The 24,941-nt window shown below is 36.5% G+C and overlaps 1 protein-coding gene across 1 annotated transcript in view; it reads left to right on the plus strand.

The window, feature by feature from the left end:
- Positions 1-525: 525 nt before the first annotated feature.
- Positions 526-24,941, plus strand: part of TTN (titin) — a 236,396-nt gene continuing 211,980 nt past the window's right edge. Inside the window, exons 1-28 of the mRNA XM_053947624.1 lie at positions 526-616; positions 4,661-4,864; positions 5,504-5,791; positions 6,388-6,476; positions 6,574-6,815; positions 8,528-8,818; positions 9,062-9,209; positions 9,683-9,802; positions 10,836-10,973; positions 11,720-11,857; positions 12,330-12,467; positions 13,620-13,640; positions 14,017-14,292; positions 14,406-14,525; positions 15,603-15,878; positions 16,135-16,200; positions 16,662-16,920; positions 17,440-17,500; positions 17,615-17,827; positions 18,527-18,669; positions 19,326-19,531; positions 19,650-19,880; positions 20,441-20,685; positions 21,404-21,627; positions 21,733-21,897; positions 22,023-22,191; positions 22,710-24,400; positions 24,495-24,776. Of these exons, the coding sequence (XP_053803599.1) occupies positions 526-616; positions 4,661-4,864; positions 5,504-5,791; positions 6,388-6,476; positions 6,574-6,815; positions 8,528-8,818; positions 9,062-9,209; positions 9,683-9,802; positions 10,836-10,973; positions 11,720-11,857; positions 12,330-12,467; positions 13,620-13,640; positions 14,017-14,292; positions 14,406-14,525; positions 15,603-15,878; positions 16,135-16,200; positions 16,662-16,920; positions 17,440-17,500; positions 17,615-17,827; positions 18,527-18,669; positions 19,326-19,531; positions 19,650-19,880; positions 20,441-20,685; positions 21,404-21,627; positions 21,733-21,897; positions 22,023-22,191; positions 22,710-24,400; positions 24,495-24,776 (6,535 nt within the window). The remainder of the gene's footprint in view (positions 617-4,660; positions 4,865-5,503; positions 5,792-6,387; positions 6,477-6,573; positions 6,816-8,527; positions 8,819-9,061; positions 9,210-9,682; positions 9,803-10,835; positions 10,974-11,719; positions 11,858-12,329; positions 12,468-13,619; positions 13,641-14,016; positions 14,293-14,405; positions 14,526-15,602; positions 15,879-16,134; positions 16,201-16,661; positions 16,921-17,439; positions 17,501-17,614; positions 17,828-18,526; positions 18,670-19,325; positions 19,532-19,649; positions 19,881-20,440; positions 20,686-21,403; positions 21,628-21,732; positions 21,898-22,022; positions 22,192-22,709; positions 24,401-24,494; positions 24,777-24,941) is intronic.

Below are 24,941 nucleotides of genomic sequence, written 5' to 3' on the forward strand. Positions count from 1 at the left end.
TTAATGCATTATTTGCATTATTAAGCTAAATACATTGTAGACTTCCACATTTCTTTCAACTGCTTCTTAGTGACCCAGTTGTCTTGTCATTGCAGAATGCAAATATTTTGCACTAGCAAAATATTTTTTTAAATTATACAATGTAATTTTTTCCTGTCAGATAAAACAAGTTAGTAGACAAAGAGAGACAGCCTGAATGACCTATGGAAGGTCACACAATGAGTCAAGCAGAATTGTGTCTCCTGCTGCATACTTGCAATGCCAAAGCACAGCTCCAGTGAATATAATGGTTTCCCATCCAATTCAGCCAAGCATGTTCCAAGAATAATTTGCTGTACAAATTTGTCAAAACCCACAATCTTTTAATTTCACCAGGTCGTTCTGATGTAAAGCTGAGAAGCGTAAATTCTTCAGAGAATAGTTACATATATTCTTAAAATCTTGCAATAAGTGTGTGGATATAATAACATTTCCACCATTGATATCTAATTATGGGTTTTTTTTGCTTGCAGAGTGCCTGTAAAGATGACGACGAAAGCACCAACATTTACACAGCCGTTACAAAGTGTTGTGGCACTGGAGGGTAGTGCCGCAACCTTTGAGGCTCATATTAGTGGTAAGGTTTTGATTCATTCTTCCAAGATTTGTTATTGTTTAGCACTAATTTATTTGCTAATGTGTATGCTAAGAAAAATGATGACACTTTTCATAGATCATAATCTGGTATGAATGGGTAAAAATGAGTGCTGAAATATGGATATATATCCATATCATACAGTGCTGAACAGCCGCTTTAAATGTATATGCATAAAAATGCATACTGTGCTAATAAGGGAACTTCATGTGGCTGCAGAAAGAATAATCTCATTTGGATAACGACTGAGCAGAATTAGAAGTCAGGGTGCAAAAAGCAGGGCTTATGCTAGTTCTTCCAAGACCTTTTGTTAAGCTTTACTCTAGCTAAGCTGTATTTCTGCTTCCCATGTCCTTAAGTTTACCTAATTCCAGATTTCTAGGTGGGGGATTAAAAGCACAAAATCTAGGGACAACTGGCCACTGAATAGGGCAGAAAACCCTAGTATGCTGAAAAATAGATGTGTATGGTGATCATGATGGTAGCACAAGGCTAGATTAATATAATTTGAGTTGCCCGTGCAATTTAAAGGTACTATGCAATTTAAAGGATACTTGATTTCTCCAGTCTACATAGTACTCAAACACTCCATCTTGTCCAAAACACCAAGAAAAACCCTGAGATAGCGTTACCAGAGACCCAACACCCTGTTCTAAGAGACCCAACACCCTGCTCTAAGTGTCTCTGACCTCGGCAGTGACTAAGGAGAAATGACACGTGTTCCTGCTGGTGGAATTATATTGTCTTACAGGCATTAGCAATGTGATGATCCACATACCATAAAGCACTACTCAGATGCTCTGTGACAGGTGCAAACACATGATCTGTGCAACTATAAAGATCTCTGACATCTATGGTCCATGCATTTCATCCCTTGGTCCCTTTGCATAACACTGGCTCACACAAGGCATTTGACCATGTTCTGCAGTCTCCATCTGTGACATTTTTTCATGGCATGTTCTATTATTTGGCCCTTATTCTTCAGTTAATTGCCCTGTTTTTCTCTTCTTGCCTCTACACTGTAAATCTTCTGTGAAAATTTTTTCCACTTTTACAATAATTATTATTACTATGAATACCTAAAAATATCATCAGAAAAAGTTAGGATGCCAGTATTATTATTCAATGTGTGATTTTGGCTAATTTCATTTTGTCATATTATGGAGTGCTTGGGAGGGGAACTTGATTTCTTACTAAGTGAAGATACAGCAGTATTTCCAATAGCATATGCCATATCTGTATGTTAGTCTCAAATACCTTGTGAGCCAACCTCTTGTTAGGTTTTATTCACATTGTGAGATTCTGGTATATCCTTCCTGCCCTAAAAACATCCTCTAGGTTTGAAAGATCTGACAGTAGCTTGACATTTAATTTTCCACAGCATAAAAAACAGGAAAGGTTTTTACTATAACTAATTGCATAAATAAAGGACTACACAGCTTTATCCTGCTGTAATGTCTACCCTTTCTATCTGTCATGAATTATTGTGTGTTTAAAAATCAGAATTTTTCTCCAATAACACTGGTCCATTATATACAGGTCAAGTAATAATACAGAGCAACAGTACAAGTGTGAAGAGCTCAGTTAATCTGAGAGTATCAAGAAGAGCTTAGCAACCACCTGAGATGTAATTTTGCTGTGTGTAAACTAGAACAAATGAACTGTGCTGCTGTATTAGAAGGTGAATTAAGTGTCACATTACAAAGGGATGATATCAGATGAATATACCCAGCATGTAACACAAAGCACAGAACACACAAGCCCTGTTATTAAAAGCAGCAAACGCCAGAACACCTAGGACACTGTCACAGGGGGAGTCCTACTGGGTCACCAGTCACTGAGTCATGAGACAAGAAAGTCAGAAGCGTTGCTGGCATTAGAACTGTGCCAAGCTCATGTCTCCACAGTACTGATCGAGTCTGAATTTTTTCATAAAGAATTAACCTGTGCACTGCTTACCTTTCTTGAACTGGTATTTTCAGGTATTACCCAGTGCAAAACAGCCTTTACATAGAGCTTGTTTTTGAAAGCAGCACACAGATCATACACAAGTTGGCAGTCCCTCTTACATCATTGTCAGGAGAATCTTAATGAATTCAATTAATTAAGTGGTGAATTTGAGGCACTTCAGGTCGATTTTCTTCTTTTTGGTATTAAAGTTCAAAAAACTTTAAGGACAGTTTTTAAATGGAAAACAATTGCCTAATCAGTAACAGTCAAATCATAGTGTATTTGGGACATGTAGAAGTAAAACCCTATTCCATATAGACCAGGCACATATATCTATAATTTAAGTTAGATCATACCTAGCTCTGTGACCTGTGACTAGCAGAGTGCTAGTAAATTGTGAAGTTGAGTTTTTAATATAAACTTGCGCTCAGATTTCTAAAATGGCTTTTAGCTTTAGATCCCTTGTACACAGCAATTTGAGACATCATAATAGACTCAATTTTAAAAGTGCAGTCCTTTTTCAACCTGCCACAGAAACTCCAATTTTTGCTAATCATCATATAATACCACCACAAGAAAATAGAACTTTTGAAAATGTTTCAAGAAATTCTCTACTAAGGACATATTTTGGGGAGCTGCCTAGCTTAAAACATTTTTAAACTAATTTTCACAAATATTGAAGACATATAGTTCTGAATGAAATCACTGAGGTCTGCTGCATACTCTAAGTTTATGATGATAATGCCCAATGTTCCCTACACCAATAGCACAAAGTTGAATTATACCATCCCATCAGGACTGTTTGATAACTTCCATCAGTGAAATTAACAATGCTTAAATGTACTTTTACCCTTTTGATTTCTAATCCTCCCTAAAACTGTCCACTGTTTCTTTCTCTGTGTGTGTGTGTGTGTTCCGTTTTAAATTTCTCTAAATATCAGTGCTTTACTGTGAATGAGATTTTAAACTTACCTAACCAAGTCTGATGGGACTGCAGTGAACCAGTGAAAGCCTCAATCTACATATCAGCTTCCCTTTCACTTTAGTCTCATACAGTCATTTTCCTTGCACATCAAATTCCCTAATAATTTATTCAGTTTATAGGAAGGTTACTCTAGAAAGGAAGAAGAATTTGTGCACCTGGGGTTTTCCAAACCACAGACATTAGAACTGGGAAAATTAATTCATCTGTAAATGCAGTCTCAGTTCTCTTTCCTTAGCCCCCATGCAGCACAACTGGTCATTTGTGTTGAGTGGAGATATACACAGTGAGTTTGGGAGGATTTTCATTTTGAAGAAATTATGTTCTAGAACTACAAAACAGACTTTGAGCTGGAACTGTCTCCTTAAATTACCTGTTTTCCTTATGTGGTTCATATAAGAATTTTAGAAGAGAATTTCTGCAGGCAATCTAAAATCACCATTTAAAGCCAAAAATCAGCTGTCATTAAAACTGATTTTTTTCTGACCCAAAGACTCTTGCTCATGACCCTGACAAAAAAGAATAATATATTTGAACAACAGTTGATTCCAGATGACTGCTGTTGATCAAACTCAAAAATTCCAGAAGAAAGAAATTAAAACCCCCAAAACTTTGCTAGCATTTGTTTTTAATGTCTACAACAGCCACTTTTTCTGTCACTTCATTTTCTAGCGTTAGAACATATGCTTCATTTGGTTAGAAGTACTGATCTTTACATTATCTCCAGGCTATTGGACTGGATAAATATGCTAGCAATAAGCAGTCTTACTTAGATACTAGCAAATGCATTTTTAAAATACCTCACATTAATTAATTCATCCTCCTCATGATTTTGATGGACTTCTATTTCTTAGTAAGATTGCTAAACTCCAGAGTTTTCTCATTATTCAAGTGGTTTACTAAACTCAGGAGCCAGTGCAGCTGCCCTATTGCTCTGTGCATTTTAGAGTCCTTTCTAAAACCAAATTTCTTTGCACAGGACATATATCTGCGCCTATGGCATTATGCTCCACTGCAACTGTGTATGCATGGTAATTTTTTATGTCTGGCATTTCATAATGTCTTGATCTCCATTTGTCTTCCTTTTTCTGTAGGTTTCCCAGTTCCTGAGGTGAACTGGTTTCGGGATGGCCAGGTTCTCTCTGCTGCAACTCTGCCCGGTGTGCAGATCTCGTTTAGTGATGGCCGCGCTAGACTGGTGATCCCCACCGTGACAGAAGCCAACAGCGGGAGATACACTGTGCAAGCCACCAATGGATCTGGGCAAGCGACTAGTACTGCTGAGCTGCTTGTCACAGGTACACAGCAGCCAAAGAAAGGCACCTCTCTCTGCCTGCTAGCAGTGAGAGGGAGATTTTCACATAATGAAATAGTTCAGATTTCAAGTACATTATATTCAAGTGCAAAAAATAACAAACCACATTTCTTTTCCTAAAGCAGTCTAGAACTCAGCATGTGTTCTCACCAGGAATGTCTAACAGTATCCTTTACATTTTACCTGTATAAAGTTTAATCTTGATCTCGCAAATTCATATTCATGATTACAAGCTTCTGGCTCAGCCCTTATACATGTAGCTCCTTAAGGTCTGTTATGCTGGCTACATTGAAATTGCCCATAAAAGAGAGGATGGAGCCATTAATGATATCTAATGGTATCAATGATATTTAACAGAATAAGTCACATAAAGGGCCATACCGAGAGACTGTGCTTAATGCCTATGGTTACCAGCAATGTGTCTGTAATTCTAGAAACATTTGCAATCATAGGTGTAATCAAAAATAATATTTTGAACGTTTCAGAAGGTACTATAATCTGTCAGTAGCATGTGAAGAAGAAATAGACCTCACGCACTTCTAGTAATGAAAGTATTTAGTACTTGCCATTCTTTTTAACAGACACTATTGTTTTTCTATTTACTTCTTCAATAAAAATGCAGCTGCAACAGCACCACCAAACTTCTCACAACGGCTACAGAGCATGACTGCAAGACAGGGAAGTCAAGTTCGTCTTGACGTGAGAGTGACTGGAATCCCTACACCTGTGGTGAAGTTCTATCGGGATGGAGTCGAAATTAAAAGTTCCCCCGATTTTAAAATTTTACAAGAAGGAGACCTTTACAGCTTAATAATTGCAGAAGCATATCCTGAAGACTCCGGCACCTATTCTGTAAATGCCACAAATAGTGTGGGACGTGCTACTTCAACAGCTGAATTGCTAATTCAAGGTAACAGAGCTGAAGTTGCAGGCCATAAAAATCAGAGCATTAATAGTAGTGGTGTAGTATGCACCACTTCATTGCAGTTATATCAACAAGTTAATTTATAATTTCTTTCTCAAGAGTTATTAACTTGCTGTAAAAAAAGCAGCGTCTTTGATGAAATTTGCCGAAGATTTTTGTCTGAGATTCAAACAGGCCTTTTCTCCGGAATGGGTCTTCCTTAAGGAGAGGATATAGTTGATGGAAAAAGTGTGGGATACCTTGAGTTGTTTTCATTTTGGTCTGTGAATCTCTCAAAGTTTTATTTGTAAGTTGGCTTTGATAGAATAGAGATATTAGACTGCATAGCTGTACGTGGTCTTGCGAAGGAGGCTGGTAAGGATGAAGAGAGTTCTTAGGGAATTGTGGCAGGGAAACATGCTACCCAGAGCAGTCTTGCTTGGATTTTACCTCAGTCAGGCTTAGAGACTCTGTAATCATTTTAGATCCAGGACTGATATGAAGAATCTACAATTAATGTATTTTGTTTTCCTTTGATTTTTGTTGCCATATTCTTATTATTTGATTGTTACAATTCTTCTGACCATGTTTTCTTTCAAAAGGCGAGGAAGAAGCCGTTCCTGCTAAAAAGACAAAGACAATTGTTTCGACTGCTCAGATTTCACAAACAAGACAAGCCAGAATCGAAAAGGTATAATTTTCAAAAGCAAAGCAGGTATGGCTAAAATGTGGAGGATTACTTCTACAGGCCCTCACCCTAGTTTTCCTTTTCTTGTTTTTCATTGCAGAAGACTGAAGCCCACTTTGATGCCAGATCACTTACAAGTGTTGAAATGGTTATAGAAGGTGCAACTACCCAACAGCTCCCACACAAGGCACCTCCACGAATGCCTCCTAGACCTACATCAAAATCACCAACCCCGACAACTGCTGCAAAAGCACAAATGGCACGACAGCAATCACCATCGCCCGTTAGACAATCACCATCACCTGTAAGACATGTCAGAGCACCAACACCTTCACCAGTAAGGTAAAATTACTATTCTTTTGGGCAATATTGCTTTTGGAATCACTTTTACGCATGAAAGTAATGCTGTAGAATGAGAGCACAGTATAAAATGAAAGGATGCATCGACTTATTAATGACTGATTTTTTTTCTCTGATGGTGAGCTGTAATGTGCTATATTTGCCACTGCTATGTAAGTGTGGGTCACCAATGTAGACTCCTATCCCCTATTGTAGAAAATCCCATTTGATTGCTCTACATAGAGCCAAAGTAGCACTCGCAGCTCAATTTCAAGATGAAACAGAAAAAAACAGTAAAGCAGTTGGATCTTGATTATTTTAGATGAACAGAGAAAAGAGCAATGACACTGATGAGTGGCAAACAGAATGAAAGGATATGTAAAAAAAAAATGAGCTCATGTTCCATGTATCTGCTGGTAATAACTACAGAAATAATATTTTGAAGGTAGGCAAGCTAAATGTGGCTATGGGAAAATGAAGTTTATCTCTGCTGTGTAGAAGGTCTAGAGAGGGAAAGGGAGTGATTTGAAGACCAAGGCTCGTGGTCTGGGAGACCCCATGAGGTCTGTGCTGAGGGGCAGGTAAAAAGAGTGTTTTGGAAGCCCTTCAGTTTCAGTATCCTGAAGTACCAGAATCATGGAAGGAATGTCTCCAAGCTGAATGCTCAGAAGAGCCCCATTTAAGTTGCCAGAGCTGGGTGTGCTGGTGAATTTTGCCCCACAGAAAATAACTTGCAAGGACAGGAATAAGTGGATTAATAGCGGCTAGCAGTAACTAACATACTGCATAAATGAAAAAAGGAATTCAACAGCGACATCTAGAGCACATATAGAACTAGAAATTTGTACTCCCTTGCTAGTCAGATCCCTTTTAGACATACAACACGTTAGAAAAAAACTAAATCTAAATATTAACATGATGCTGCTGCCCCCTACTGCTGCTATTTGTTAACGTTCTCTGGGAAACATAGCACAAAAAAATTCCACTAAAAGAAATTCTAAGTTAGAAAGCCTGTTTAAGAATTTTGGAAAATGCTTTAAAACTGTCTGCTAGGATTAGGATTGAATTTTTGGAATATCAGAATTTAGAAACTAGCACTTTCCAAGTGGATATAAATTATTGTGTATGAGATCTGTAAATGTAAGTGTGGGGAAAAATATTAGGCACTGATATGAAATTTGCCTGGGTTGTGGGTATATATATGGGTAATACATGAAAATAAGATGTAGTACAGGAGTACATCTAGTTGTTTTGCTAGGTGGTTGCCACATGACATTTTTTTAAAGATTGGTTACAATTATGATTTTGTCTCTCTACGGAGACTGGACCATGAATGTCTTATGTAGTATCTACAGCCTGTGAGCCTTCGGTATTATTCCTATTAGAAGAAATAGGATAGAGCAAATGCAAAATCATTTGTATATTCCAAATATTTTTGGTTGACTTTTGCCATTTGTTCTTATTTCTTTTTGGAAACGAAGCTACTACAAAGACATGTTAAAGTTATGAGAATGACAAGAATTAGGCATAATATTAAAATAAATTAGGCATAATTTACAAGTAGAACCTCTCAAAAGCCTTTCTTAAAATGAAACTACACATTACTGGAGATACCCTATATGGGGAGTGAGTTCAAGTTCAGGCTGAAGTTGTTTATACAATTATCACTCTGTGGCAGTAGATTAAAGATATTGATACTCTATTTTTTTTAATAGGTCAGTTTCTCCTGCTGGGAGAATCTCCACCTCACCTATTAGACCAGTGAAATCTCCATCTCCAATCCGTAAACCACATGTAGTGACAACAGCTGGGGCTGATGTCCTTCCTCCTTGGAAGCAGGAAGGATATGCTGGAACCATGGAAGCCCAGATGAAGGAAACAAGAGTATCTACGAGCACTACCCAAGTCACTGAAGAAAGATGGGAAGGGCGATACGGGGTCCAAGAACAAGTTACTGTTACTGGCACTGCTGCTGGCGAGGTGGCCACTGGTGCTAGAGAGGTAAAGTCTGTTTCTAGAAAAAATACTGGGTTTGGTTTGTGTGGGGTCTCATCACTGCTGGATAGATCTGCTAAATGGAATCTGAAAGGCTATGTGTAAAACCTTGTGTGCATCTGCTATTGAGAGAGTTCTGCTGCAGATGTGGAAATGCTTCTTTGCAACATTCTGTCTCTGTACTTGTTTTGTGCTTCTTCTGAATGTATGCAAAATATGAAAAAATGTCTTTTGATGTGACTAATATAGGTGAGAAAGGACAGTGAAAAAACAGCAGCTATTGCTACAGTTGTTGCTGCTGTGGATCAAGCCATGGTGAGAGAACCAGCTCCAGATGTTGCAGAGCAAACTGCTAAAAGGACAGCAATGACTGCAGTCCACGTTCAGCCTGTTCATGAGCAGGTAGAAATAGAGCACAGACATTCTATGATTTCCCTTTATTCCTTCATCCAACATGCAAACAAGGCATGAGTCACTATGAGGAATTAACAATTACCCAGTGCACTGCAAAAGCATGCATACTCATCTAGAACACCTAGACTGTAAAGGAATGCTCAGGTTCGCTTACACCATTGCATTCCATCGTAACAGGATTGAACTAATCACTCGTTTTAGGTTTAAGGATGCTTTCTCTGAAAAGGATCCTCTATTCTCTCTTCTCCTTTATTCTCTAACATTATTCTTAGAATGATGAAACTTTTTTTCTCTAATATCTCATTTATAATTTCCCCACTAGAAATAACATCATTCTCCCTTAGTATTTTTCCTTCACTTGAATTCCTCTCTTATTTTTCCTTCTCCTCTTATTTGATGATCAATTTTTAAAAATTATTTCTAAGGCTTTGGTTTTTTTTGTTTGTTGCTACAAAAATCAGATGAAAAAGGAGGCAATGGTAATAGTTACCAGTGATAAAGCCACAAAACAAACAGTGATATCGAGAACTAGAGAAGGACTTGTAACTTCACAAGAACAAAGACACATCTCTCCTGAAAAGGTGAATACAGGTTATACCTGAGATTTTTTTATGCCCTACCTTGTGCAAAAATCTGATATCTCATATAAAAGACAAACCTATGAAGACGAAAAATGAGATATTGTTATTATTTGTCCCTTTTATATATGTTCACTCTTCCAGTTTACAGTGCTATCATTTTCCTGTCTCTTCTCTATGATTACTCTTTCCTTTTTTATTTCACTTCCATTATTTATACCTAAGAATGTGATAGATGAAGTTGCAAAACATTAACCTAGACAAACCTCTCTTTTTTCATGTAATACAGCAATTTACTAGATAGTATTCTTGATCATTTAAAGAATTGACATGTAGAAACCAGCTCTTAAATTTTGTTGGGGGCCGGGTGTGTGTGGAGGGGGGTGTTCTGATATTGTCTCTAAGCTTGCCATTTGTAGCCTGCTTTGTCTGTTGGCAGCACAGGGGGTCAGAAAAAATGGAGAAAAAGCTCATTCTGCATTGAAATCAATTTTGAAAATACAAATTAGTTATATGAATTCAGATTATTTTAACATGTATTTTATCAGAAAAATGTGATTTAATGGAAGATGAGCTTTTATAGCCAATGTTATATTTGCATTATAGTAGAAATGTGTGAGGAAGAAAGTGTAACCTCTCTTCAAAGCACTGAGAAACAGAAATCTACCCAAACATCAATCTGAACTTAGCATTTGAATGCTAAGTCAAATTCTTGTCAAATGAAAGTTTAGTAAAGCTTATTTTTAATATCCTACACTTTCTCAAAGTGATTTTAATGCAGGACAGTTTTCCTCTGAGCCACTTTTTTTAGTACTGCTTTCAAGCATTTGTGCAATGTTTTATTATTTTTATGTTAAATGTTTTGTACAAAGTCCTTTTATGTTTTTATTGTTGTTTCCAGACTAGATGATTTCAAAATACAGAATGTGACATCTTTGCTCACTTTAATTTCTATGCTCTTTTCCAAATATATTGAAAATCACGTACCTTATATTTTAAAATAAAAATAAAAAGTTCCTTTTTTGTAAATATCCAGGTGAGAAAAGAACCAGAGAAAACTCCAGTACCGACAGTAATAATTGCCACAGACAAAGCCAAAGAACAAGAAAGAATAACAAGAGCTAGAGAAGAAATATCTACCAGACATGAAGAAGTGCACATTGCTCATGAACAGGTAAAAAAATGTTACAATCTGTAGTTCATTGAGATACTCTGGTTTATAAAATCTGTTAAATAACTTTCTTGTCCTTCTTTACGAAGAGATTACTAGACAAAAACTTTGTGAAACAAGGTACTCCAGACCACAGTCTCTGCAGGTCCAGTGCTACTGACCTCATAGCAGCTCTTGTCTGCAGAGGAGTGAGCTGCCCTTCTTACAGATCCTTCGAGAATTAGGGCTTTTATTGCCACAGTACACAGAATTTCATCTGATGCTTAATGACAAATTTATCTCTGAAGGTAGATTTCTAAATATAAATTTTAAAGGTTATTTTTCATGGTCTGATATGTAGTGTGGAGCTTGATTTAATGAAGTTCATATTTGTGTGAGGATTGAATACATCTGTTAGACCATATTGTGAAACCACTCAACTGATGGGGTTAGCTATTAAGTCAATAATACTAATTTCTATGCAAATAGTTTCTACAAAACATAATGATCTATAATAAACTAGGAAGTACAAAGTTTCTTCTCTCATTCAAATAAAAATTAATGCAATATATTAATGACTTTGCATGAACTTCTCTCAGCATATAAAACAGGCTGTAACTTGAGTACAAAGGTATTACTCCAATTCTGAAGTCATGTTTCTTTCTTCTTGATATACATTTAGAAACATTATCCTGCTTTCCAAAAAAGTTGTGTAATCATGACAACAGGCATAATCAATTACTATTATTTTTCTTTACCATAAAAAATAGATAAGAAGGGAAGAAATGAAACCTTCAGTACCTAAGGTAGTAATTACTACTGATAAACCTAAAGCACCGGTCATAATATCGAAAAGTAAAGAAAGAGTTGCCACCAAACAAGAAAAAGTGAGCATAACACGTGAAAAGGTGAATAGCACTGTTTTAGCCGTATTTGGGTTTTATCCTTTCTTCTTTGCAAACCCCCTGTTTTCCTCAAAAAATACTAACTATACATTTCCAGCTCATTTTTTCTAAGATTATTCCACTTACAAACTTTTAGACCTACTGCTAATGAGACTAAATTATTTCATCTTGATCTTCCTCTCCTATTTTCATTAATAGGGTGCTCATAATTATCTTCTGACTGATGTTTGGAGTGGACTGACTGACTCCTGAAATGCATTTTAACTTTTATCTTTTAATCATTACTTTTATTTAAATAGGTGGAGGGTATAACAATACTTATCACTATACACATAACACAGAGATGTGTGCAGTGTACAAGGATCTAACCCTTCAATTTTCCTTCCCTGTTCCCATTTTAAAACATTTTCTTATTGTTTAAATATCTTTCAAGACTGAATGTAACTGAAACTTTTATTTCTGCTATAAAAACTAGATTAAAAAGGAAGCTGAGAAAACCACTGTAGTTCCAAAAACAGTTGCCACTGCTAAAACCAAAGCACCAGTCACAGTGTCCAGAACTGGAGAAGAAATTACAGCCAATGCACTGTTACAATTTGGTTTACCTGCAAATGTTACATTTTAAAACCTACTTTGGTACAACAGAATGCTCTCATATTAATTCCTGAAAACATACCCATTCAGTGGGATGATTTTCAAGTAAAAGAGTCAAGTTTCTGGCGCTGAAGAGGTTTATATCCCACCCTGCTAGGAAATGTCACACTTTAGGCTATAGTCTGATTTCTCTGTGACACTCTCCTCTCTATCAGTGTCTTTTAAGCAACATTTACTTATTCAAATTGTTGACTCTGTATTCTTTTTTCTACTTGATGATTCCTTGTCAGATGAAACAACTCTTTATTGAGGTATGAATTTTCCTTTGTACAAAACAAACTTTAACATCCATTCATGTCTCTCCAGTTTGTTACTTATGACCATCAGACACTTGTTGGCACTGTTTTGTACCAGTAGGATTCCCACAGTAGAAAATATCTACAACACAGTCAGGAACTCTTACTTGTGGAAAAATAGCATAGTTGACAACAGCTGTTATTTAAAATCTATCTACCTACAGTGTAGCACATTCATAAAATACTTTTATAAAATATAAGTAAATGAGTGAAGCATATAAAACTCACTCAGAGGAGTCAGACTGCTAGGTAGTTCAGTCCCTTGTTCTATCATGTAAATTTAGGGCCAAATTCAAGCCACTATAAAAAATTATTTGAAAACTGACAGTAGTACTGAATAAGAGATCCCTGTTACCTAAGTAGTACTTTAATAAGAAAACAAAATCTCTGTAAAGGATCACATTTTGGCCTCACCTAAGTAATTTCAGTTTAAGCTGGTAATAGTTTTTAAATAAGTATGAAATTATCCATTAGGGGGTTTTTTTCCCATTTACAAGGCATACATATCATAAGCTCTGTTGCTACATCTAGATCAGTTATGACAGTACTGACAACCAGTAGTAGTAGTCACTATTATCTACTGCTGGCTGACTGGGCAAAAGTTTGGACCCTAATAACAAAGTTGACAGTATTTATGAGTTATTAGAAACAAATAGAAGTCTTGATACAAAGGCATTTCCAAATTATCAGACATCTCAGTCTCCTTTCTTTTGTAAAATCCTTTAAAATAGATCAGCACTGAATTAACAAATATACCTGATGTCAAAATTTTTATGGGTCTGTTACTTAATAAATACACTCACATCAGATGCTAGATGCATTTTTTATATCTACAAGTGTTATACAGAGCTGATGATCATACTTTAAAACTGTGTGCACACTTACATACCTGCATACTCTTAGATAAGTGGACACAAAAGTGGCCATAAAGTATTAAAATTGGGCTTGCAGACAAATACTGATATGCATAAAACACAGAAGCACAGATATATTCTGAATGTGCAGAGATAGCACTTAGAGAATTTATTTGCAATTGAATGCTGATTCTTAAGTCTATTTACAGGTACGTATTTTTGATATTTTCATCATGACTTTTGCATAACCATACAACCTCTCTTTGGAATATACTCAACATTATAACTGTCTGTCATATATGCAAGTTTTCAATGTAATGATGAATATGTGTATAAATTCTGCTGATGTTATTTGCAGACTCAAGCTGGAAAAAAGGCTGAAGCTGTAGCTACAGTTGTTGCAGCAGTTGATCAGGCACGTGTTCGATCACCCTGGCAACCAGAACAAGCAGATGAAACTTATGTAAAGGAGAAAACTTTAGAATATGGTTATAAAGAGCACACTGTAACAGACCGTGGTTCTGAGGCCCCAGCAGAACGTCATGTTGTCACCAAAGAAGTCAAAACAGTCTATGTTCCTCCTGAGAAACATATCTCAACTCCTGAAAAGCAGGAAGTTCATATATCAAAAGAGGTTAGACTCTTTTCTTCCATTACATTATTTTCCAGAAACTATGTCCCAGTGAAATCTGTTTCAGTTCAAAGAACAGCATCACTTTCAACAACTTTCTTCATTACTTTGTGTAGATAAAAAGAACAACAGAACTTGAGAAAACAATTCATGTTGAACCACCACGGCCTCGCACAGCAAGTCCTCACTTCACAGTCTCCAGAGTTGCTGTTCCTAAACCAGATCATACATACGAGGTAAGCTGAAGTTGCATCCAAGAGAAGCAGCATGCTCATTTTCAATAGCCAGTAGGTCATCCATTCAATTTGGACTTTTCCCCCACACTCCAGTGTGGTGCTTCCCCAAGAGGAAGAGTTATGTGCTCCTTGCAGTTATTTTTGTTGGCTTGTTTGACTAATAAAGAACACTGTGTAAACAGACAAATTAATTCCTAAAATATGATTTGTTGTTTTCATTTCTTATTTAAATAATCTTATAAACTGTTTGAGGATGCTGCTTCAGTACTTAATGACATACAGTGAAATTATAGATATTTGTCATGCAAGTTATATTTCTTAAAGAGCAGAAGTATTTCTCTTTAATCTTATTATGTGCATCAGTTCACTCACACACTGCTTTTTTCTTCCTTGCTAATTAATACATGCTAAGCTAATTTTTTAATTAGACAAAATCCAGACTGACTGCATAATATGATATCATCAATTTTTATTCTTCCATTTTTCTTTTGGACTCCTTTACATAGTATTAAAATTTTCCAGTTATTAATTTTCTCATTCAAGCATACCTTTTCTCTTCATCTGGAATTTAAAAATTATTTTCCCCAAATATGATTAAACACTGTTATAAATATTTTTATTAAATATTTTGATGTATTTTAAAAACGTTTTTTCACCTATAAAAAGATTTTGAAATCTCTTCAGTTATTTTAATCATTGGAAGTTATATAATTAATAGTATTCTTTATTGCAGTATTAGACAGACTAAATGGAAATCTAAGGCTTCAAGTGAAAAAACAGAGAGAACATTTCTTGTTCTGCGCTTAAGAGCTTCTTGACCATTTAAAGATCAAATTCTATTTGAAAAAGAAAATATTTAAATGTTAGACAGATCAAAAATAATACAGGGAAATTATATCTCTGACATTCTACTACTGCAATCTAAAACTACTACTCTTTTTTTACATATAGCTTTTGCAGTGTCAAAACCAAGTAATTAAGGAAGCAACTGCTGCATATGCAATCTGCTCAAGAAATGCACTCTCTCCTTTGAAAATAAGACAACCAAGCTGTAACTCTTTTTCTTCTGTTCCCTAGGTTTCAATAGCTGGAACTGCCATGGCTACTCTGGAGAAAGAGTTATCAGCTACTTCTGCTGTGCAAAAGATCACCAAGCCTGTGAAACCACCTCAGCTAAAGCCTCACGAAGTCAGGACAAAAGCAGAGCCAGTTGCACCTCCACAGTTTCCCTTTGGAGAGGCTGCAGAGACGTATAAAAGTCACTATGATGTTGAGACTAAAAAGGAGACAAGCATTAAAAGTGAAGCAGTGCGGACAGAACACTTGATGCTGCATAAAGAAGGTGAAGCAAAGGTATGTTTTTAAGCAAATTTCTACCACTTTGACTGACCTTCATCTTAAAAATGTGGAATAGCCTCACTTTTTTGCTGATTTCTTATCACAATTTTCCACTTCTAAAGCATTCTGCTGCCTTTTATTTTTTATTTGTTATACACAAATCCTTGTTAGGACCTAATATTTACTTATGACATGTAAAGAGTTCACATTGCCTGATTTATTTTCTTATCTAAATTATACTTTGTTCATTATTATCCTCTAAACAACCTAGGTGACAGAAACTGCCAGAGTTCCTGTACCTGCAGAAATCCCTGCTACGCCACCCACCTTAGTCTCAGTAAGTAATTTGTATGTAGTGTAGGGGAGTTACACTATATTTTCACCCATTCTGTTTTCTAATTTTTATCACTTAACCATTAAAAATTGTCTTTCAATAATCATTTTAACTTTGCATTAGATTTACTCAGCCATATAATTTATCTCTGATACAAAGTCTTCTTGATGTTTTTTATGGTAGTGATTCTTCACATTTATGTCGCATAGTAGGTTTATCTACCTGCATAAATATGAACCTACCTTTTCATGTTGTTAATAACAGCAATGTTCAGAGACCCTAAAAGCCAGTTTCAAATACTTCCCTTTGGAAAATGCCTTCTTTTTTCCTTGCATACATTGCTTCACAGAACAGTGTTTTGAACTAGACATTAAATTTTCCATTCAAATAGGTTTTAGATATTTGAGTATCAGCTGAGTTTTGAAAATGTATACTGACTGTGATACTTATTTTTCATCATACAGGGCCTCAAAAATAAGACTGTGACTGAAGGTGAGTCTGTCACTCTGGAGTGCCAAATATCTGGTCATCCTCAGCCTACAGTAATGTGGTACAGGGAAGACTATAAAATTGAGAGCTCAATGGACTTCCAGATCACTTTCAAAGCAGGACTTGCTCGCCTTGTGATTCGTGAAGCCTTTGCAGAGGACAGTGGAAGATTTACCTGCACTGCCACCAATAAGGCTGGGAGTGTCAGCACTTCCTGCCACTTACATGTGAAAGGTAAATATATTTATAGAATCATAGAATTGTTAAAGTCGGAAAAGACCTTTGAGAGCATTGATTTCAATCATTGGCCCAAAACTGCCAAGTCCACCGATAAACCATATCCCTAGGTGCCATATCTACATGTCTTTTAAATACCTCTAGGGTAGAGAAGGTATTTAAAAGTCAGCCCCATGTGACTCATGGGCAACCTGTTTCAATGCTTGATAACCCTTGACAGCCTTTTTGGTGAAAGATTTCATTATATTCAAACTAAACCTCCCTTGGTGCAACTCAAGGACAGTCCCTCTTGTCACTGTAGGAAGTTTATAATTTTGTTAACTGCATATTGCTTGTAATATATCTTAGACATTTAAAACATATGGCTTGAATTGTGTTCTGGGGTTTTTAGGTAAAAGGAATGTAAGAATATGAGGAAAAGGCCGATAACTACATATTCTTTTTATGCCAACTGAACTCATTGCTTATGACCTATTAAGATATTTTAAAATCCACTTTATCAAATTTTCCTTTTAGTCACTGAAGAAACTGAGACTCGAGAAACCATTTCTGAGAAGGCTGTTACAGAAGAGAAACGGTAAAGTTGCTTTTCTAAACAGACTGCTCCTATTGCAGTCATTACGTTCTTGCATTCTGTTTTATGAGAGGTTCATACATCAGCTGACTTACCTGCACTGAAATCTTATTTCAGCTATGTGGAGACAAAAGACATTGTAATGGAAGATGTCTCTGCTGCAGCAGAAGAAATATCGGGAGAACCCATACCTCCTTTCTTTATAAGAAAACCCATGGTACATAAATTAATTGAAGGTGGGAGCATTATTTTTGAATGCCAAGTAGGGGGCAACCCAAAGCCACATGTCTACTGGAAAAAAGGCGGAGTTCCTCTCACGACTGGCTACAGGTATTTTGAATACAATGCCCACAATCCATCTTAACATAATTTTTATGCATATTTAATTGGTAATTTGATTCCCTCAGTTATGCTGAGCCAAATAACATCCTGATTTCTGTGAAATAAATTATTTTTAAATGTAAAAGTTTTAAGCTCATGTCTTAATGTGTGACTTTCAAAGGTCATTAAGTTTTAAAATATAAATATTCAAAAGACTATAAAATAAGATATACTCATATGTTATAAACAAATCAGGAAGAAGTTTTGTATTTGTTTTGTTCTGTCTATGCAATGTTTGCATTCTCTCCATGTAAGTCTTGTCTGTAGAAAGCAACATACTTTCTAGCTGAGAAAAAATATTACTTTTGTAGTATTCTTGAAATTACATGATGACCCATACTAGGACAAACTGTGTGCACACAGAATATACCATTATAGTGTGTCTGATAAGTAGACCTCTGATATTTCAGTACTGGTGTTTGAATCCTATATATTTAGTGACAACAAAAAGACCAGTACTCCATTTTCAGCATTATTATTTTTCATATGCTACTCAGTATGCTCATTCATTCAGTGAGAATTGCCAGTAAAAGTTTCTCTTTTTGTGCCTTGTACAAGTTAGGAGTGTGTCTAACTGTAGCTAAAAGCAAATTAACTAAAAATTCTGTCCAGAATTATACAGACTTTTTACTTTTATGTTTTCTATAGATACAAAGTGAGTTACAAAAAAGAAACCGGGGAATGCAAACTTGAAATTTCCATGACTTTTGCCGATGATGCCGGAGAATACACTATTGTTGTTCGTAATAATCTTGGAGAAGCTTCTGCAACGGTCTCCTTACTAGAAGAAGGTATATTTTAGATTAAGGAAATGGGAACAATATTTCTTAAAATTAGCTTCCAAATGGCAAAAAAAAAATTTAAATTGTGCTGCAAATTCTTTGCAGCTTAGTTTATTCAGTTTAAGAAACATAAAGGGACATCTAGTGACTGTTTCTGCAAGACAAAATATCAACATCAGGCCCTTGAAGGACTTTATTCTTTGCTAGAATGTGTAGCTATAGGAACCTTCCTCTGTAGACATGCCATGTTCATGACAAGATAAGACATTCAGAGAGGGATATGGAAAAAGAAGGTTAATCAATTAATAGGTTGTCATCTTAAAGGAAAAGAAGTCTAATTTTTTTATTTGTCCTGTAGAAATGTACAAAAATTTTCAGGACAAAGAGTCATGGTGAAGAAATTATAAAATAATCAATAATCTCTGCAGATGCTTCCACTTTGAAAACTAGGACATCTAAATAGTACAGGAAGACTTCTACCAGTTTATAAAGCTCATGCTAATACACTAGTCTTTGCATTTTGTTGCTGTTTGTATTTATTAGCTAAACAGATAGAAAATCTGCTTGAATCACCAAAACCAGTAAAATAAGTTTGTACTTGTTTTCTCCATTCAGTCCAGTGAAAACCAAAAAATGTATCAAATTAATCTGTTCTCAATTCTTAGCTGATTACGAAGCCTACATAAAATCACAACAAGAAATGATGTACCAAACTCAAATGACTGCATACGTACAGGAACCTAAAGTGGCTGAGGTAGCCCCACCCATTTCCTATGGTGACTTTGAAAAAGAGTATGAGAAAGAACAAGCTCTAATTAGGAAGAAAATGGCAAAAGATACAGTGATGGTCAGAACTTTTGTAGAAGATGAGGTATGTCTATCCCTCCATACTAATTTTGGGTACCAACATTTTACCATATAAATAATTTATTTGCAAGGTCATTATTTGACACAGAAAACTAAACTAGTGGTCTTGCTTTTCTATATAGGAATTACATATTTCTTCTTTTGAAGAAAGACTTATTAAGGAAATTGAACTCAGAATTATTAAGACTACCTTACATGAACTTCTCGAAGAAGATGGAGAGGAGATGATGGTTGATATTTCTGAATCTGAAGCTGTAGAAGCAGGATTCGATTTAAGATTAAAGAACTACAGAACCTTTGAAGGGACAGGAGTTACCTTCCATTGTAAGACATCTGGATATCCATTGCCAAAGGTACCCCAAATAGCTTCTTTTTTTTTTTTTTTTTTTAATAATTTGATGCTCTACTTGAAAAAAATCCCTTAATATCTCATTGTCAGACATTCTACATTCTGCATAGGAAACAGTGACTTTCAAAAGACATCCAGTCTTCTGGTTTGATATCAAGCTGAATTTTCCTTTGGTCCCTTAATAGAATAGAGTTAGGTTGGTTAGCCAGTTCAGAGGTAGGTTGGACTTACCAATTGACTTGGTCTTGATTCTGAGTATCTCTGAGGTAGCCCAGACCAGTGGGGAACACAGTAGCAGTCCAGTCGAGGTCACTTTGTTCTTCATCAAAATGGGCTTTATATCTGTTTCTAGCTCCAAAACTTGTCTTTCAGGTTGCTATGTAAACATTTTACACTAATCTCACCTATTTCAAGTAAAAACGTTAATGTTTAACACATATATGCGGGCTGTGATGTTTTCCAGCTGAAAAACAGCAAGTTGTAATGTCTTGTATTTACTAGTCACTACTGGATCTTTGCCTTTAGGAGAGCTCACATAGCAGTCTACTGTTTCTTTCCATGCAGGTGGCATGGTACAAGGATGGCAAACGTATAAGACATGGAGAGCGCTACCACATGGAACTTCTGCAAGATGGCAGCGCCACTCTGCGTTTACCTGTTGTTTTACCTGAAGATGAAGGAATTTATACTGTCTTTGCCAGTAATATGAAAGGAAATGCCATTTGCTCAGCAAAACTCTATGTTGAACCAGTTGCACCTACAGCAACTCCAGGTTATATGCCAGGACCTGAAGTTATGAGAAGATATAGGTAGGTACACAATAATATAATTTTATGAGACTTCAATCTGCTGTGATAGTCCAAAAGCTCATTACATAGCAGTTAAATAAGCTTAAGCTATTGGAGTTTACACACCTCTAGAAAAGTTCTAAATGCTGTTTTCATGACTCATATAGATTTATGTGCTAACTTTTTGTCTGGTTTTCCCTTTTAACAAGCAATGCAGTTCCCAGAGTACAATGATTCATATGCATTTCCAGCCACAGTATCAGATTTACAAGCTCAATAACAATATTTATTTGTTAAAGTACTCACATTTTTGAAAAAATACATTCTGCACTTTGAGTTTTGGTGTGGTGTGCAAGTATTTCTCCTGCTCTTGAAATACTGTATTTCTATGACAGAAAAGTTAAGTATTGCCATGTCCTGTGTTCAGTCTCCATACACATACACACCCATGCACAAACGTACACAGGATTGCACTATCCTATTCTGGTCTGTGCACTATCCAAAACCCAAGAATTTCCTTGTCCGAATTTCCTAACACTACTCACCTCTAAAACTGCTGTCAAAAACCTAAAGAAAATTGACTACAAATAATTGGTTTTTTCCAAATTTCTCACATAGATAAATTGGCCAAACACTTTAAAACAAATGATGAGAAAGGCAAAAGTTGAAATCTGTTTATCATGTCAGTCCACAGTTATATGACATTGCCATACACATCTGTCTTATCTCTTCCTTCCAGGTCTATCTCTCCACGGTCTCCAAGCCGGTCTCCCGCCCGCAGTTCTCCTTCTCGTTCTCCTGCCCGGAGATTAGAAGAAACTGATGAAGGGCAACTAGAGAGACTGTATAAGCCAGTTTTTGTGCTGAAACCGACCTCATTTAAATGTTCACAGGGGCAGACAGCAAGATTTGACTTAAAAGTTGTTGGCAGACCTATGCCAGAGACATACTGGTTCCATAATGGTACATCAGCCTCATTTTCATGAAGAAATAATCTTTAAAAAAGTTTTCTATGTCTCATTGAGACTGTCTTGATTGCAACTGTTTTCTTTTCATCTGTATCTACAGGACAACAAGTGATTAATGACTACACCCATAAAATAGTGATTAAAGAAGATGGTACCCAGTCATTGATCATTGTTCCTGCAATGCCTGAAGACTCTGGAGAATGGGCTGTCATTGCTCAGAACAGGGCAGGCAAAGCTTCAGTCTCAATGACACTGACTGTAGAAGGTATCTTCTGTATTTTCTATTGTATTCGGTATATCATGTTATTTTTAGCAGTCTGATAAATGTTTCTTATTTAAAACCATGGCTTTTTCATTTCTTCTTGTGATAACTTACATATGCTCTTTCAGCTAAGGAAGACCTAGTCAGACCACACTTTGTGGAAAGGTTGAGAAATGTCAGCGTGAAGGAGGGCTCTAGACTGGAGATGGCAGTGAAAGCTACTGGTAACCCTAATCCTGACATTGTATGGCTCAAGAACAGTGACATCATTGTGCCTCATAAATACCCCAAAATAAAGTAAGGATTTTTATTTTATTTAAATATGTTGAAATTTAAATTTTATTTGCATTTTATTTATTTTTTATTTAAAATACATTATATAAGTTAAGTAGTAAATAACCACCATCCTGCAAAATGCTTCCTGCAGTTTCACAGAAGGGATTCACTAGGGCCTTTTGCATTGCAGCAAGGATTACAGATATAAAATATTTTGTAAAAATCACTCAATATTTTTCCAGCCTGTGTTTTCATATAGTTTCTAAAAGCCGTCACAGAGATCTACTGAACTTTTCTTTGTCTCTGATTTTGAAGACCTCTGCAAATAAAACTACCAGAATTTAAGACTGGTTTTTATTATTCTTCTCTGTTTGATTCTTAGGCACTGCACTCCCAAACATGAATAAACATAAATAAAATGTCTATTACCTCCAGAGATTTGCTTTTGGAGGCTTTACTAATTTGGAAGAAGGGCAAAAATGAATGGCAAAGAAGGGGAAAATACTTAATTTTTTTTTTTTTTTTTTTTTATATTTCAGGATTGAGGGAACCAAAGGGGCAGCTGCCCTTAAAATTGAATCTACTGCCAGGCAAGATGCTGCATGGTATACTGCTACTGCTATCAATAAAGCTGGACGGGACACTACCCGTTGCAAAGTAAATGTTGAAGTTGAACACACAGAACCTGAACCAGAAAGGAAATTAATAATTCCAAAAGGAACTTACAAAGCCAAGGAGATTGCAGCACCAGAGTTAGAACCTCTCCATCTGCGTTATGGTCAAGAGCAATGGGAGGAAGGAGATCTCTATGACAAAGAAAAGCAACAGAAACCATTTTTTAAGAAGAAGCTCACATCTTTAAGGCTCAAACAATTTGGACCAGCACACTTTGAATGCAGGCTTACACCAATTGGCGACCCAACCATGGTAGTAGAGTGGTTGCATGACGGTAAACCCTTGGAAGCAGCTAACAGACTCCGCATGATCAACGAGTTTGGGTACTGTAGCCTGGACTATGGGGTAGCCTATTCCAGGGACAGTGGAGTGATTACTTGCAGGGCAACCAACAAATATGGTACAGACCATACATCTGCTACTCTGATCGTGAAGGATGAGAAAAGTCTTGTGGAAGAATCCCAATTGCCAGAAGGCAAAAGGGGACTCCAGCGAATTGAAGAGTTAGAAAGAATGGCCCATGAGGGTGCTCTACCTGCTGTTGCACTGGACCAAAAGGAAAAACAAAAACCAGAAATCGTTTTGGTTCCTGAACCTGCAAGAGTCCTCGAAGGTGAAACAGCACGATTCCGCTGCCGTGTGACTGGCTATCCTACACCCAAGGTCAACTGGTACCTCAATGGACAGCTCATCCGTAAAAGCAAAAGGTTTAGACTCCGTTATGATGGAATCTACTACCTGGATATTGTGGACTGCAAATCATATGACACAGGAGAGGTGAGAGTCACTGCAGAGAATCCAGAAGGCTTTATTGAACATAAGGTGAAACTTGAGATCCAGCAGAGGGAAGACTTCAGATCTGTTCTTCGTCGTGCTCCTGAACCCAAACATGAGCCTGTAGTTACAGAACCTGGGAAACTTCTATTTGAGGTACAAAAGGTAGACAAACCTGCAGAGACAACAACCAAAGAAGTGGTGAAGCTGAAAAGGGCCGAAAGAATCACTCATGAAAAGCTTTCAGAGGAATCTGAAGAGCTGCGTAGTAAGTTCAAGCGCAGGACAGAAGAGGGCTACTATGAAGCCATCACAGCTGTGGAACTTAAATCTCGCAAAAAAGATGAATCATATGAAGAAATGCTAAAAAAGACAAAAGAAGAACTTCTTCACTGGACCAAAGAGATCCCAGAGGAAGAGAAGAAAGCACTTCCTCCTGAAGGCAAAATCACCATTCCAACATTCAAACCAGAGAAGGTGGAGCTTAGTCCAAGCATGGAGGCTCCCAAGATACTTGAACGAATTCAAAGCCAGACTGTAGCCCAAGGAACAGACGTACATTTCCGTGTGAGAGTGGTGGGAAAACCTGATCCTGAATGCCAGTGGTTCAAAAATGGTGTTCAGATTGAAAGGACTGACCGTGTGTACTGGTACTGGCCAGAAGATAATGTTTGCGAATTAGTTATCAGAGATGTGACTTCTGATGATTCCGCCAGCATCATGGTGAAAGCAGTCAATATAGCTGGTGAAACTTCTAGCCATGCTTTCCTGTTAATACAAGGTAATTTCAATTCTTTTACTCATTTGACTGCTCATCATAGTGTGTTAAGTCTGTTTGGTCAGTGCACTGTTGATTGTTATATATTGTTTTGCAGCCAAGCAGTTAATCAGCTTCACCCAGAAGTTACAAGATGTTGTTGCTAAAGCAAGAGATTCTATGGCAACATTTGAATGTGAAACATCAGAGCCCTTTGTCAAAGTGAAATGGTTTAAGGATGGAATTGAGATTCATTCTGGAGACAAGTACAGGATGCACTCAGACAGAAAGGCTCACTTTCTCTCTGTATTAACAATTGATATGTCTGATGCTGATGACTACAGCTGTGCACTGGTTGAAGATGAATCCATAAAAACCACTGCAAAGCTTACTGTTGAAGGTAAGAAGCATACAACTCAGTACCATGCCATACTGTTAAAGTGAAATCAGCTTCAGAAAGAAATAAAATTATTTAAACAGACATCTAACACTCTTAGAGATTTGGAGCTGCTTTCATACTTTTGGAATCCAGTATGAAAATTTAGAGATGTATTTACGTAAAATG

The sequence above is a fragment of the Vidua chalybeata genome, chromosome 7, assembly GCF_026979565.1.
Source record: "Vidua chalybeata isolate OUT-0048 chromosome 7, bVidCha1 merged haplotype, whole genome shotgun sequence".
Classification (NCBI taxonomy): domain Eukaryota; kingdom Metazoa; phylum Chordata; class Aves; order Passeriformes; family Viduidae; genus Vidua; species Vidua chalybeata.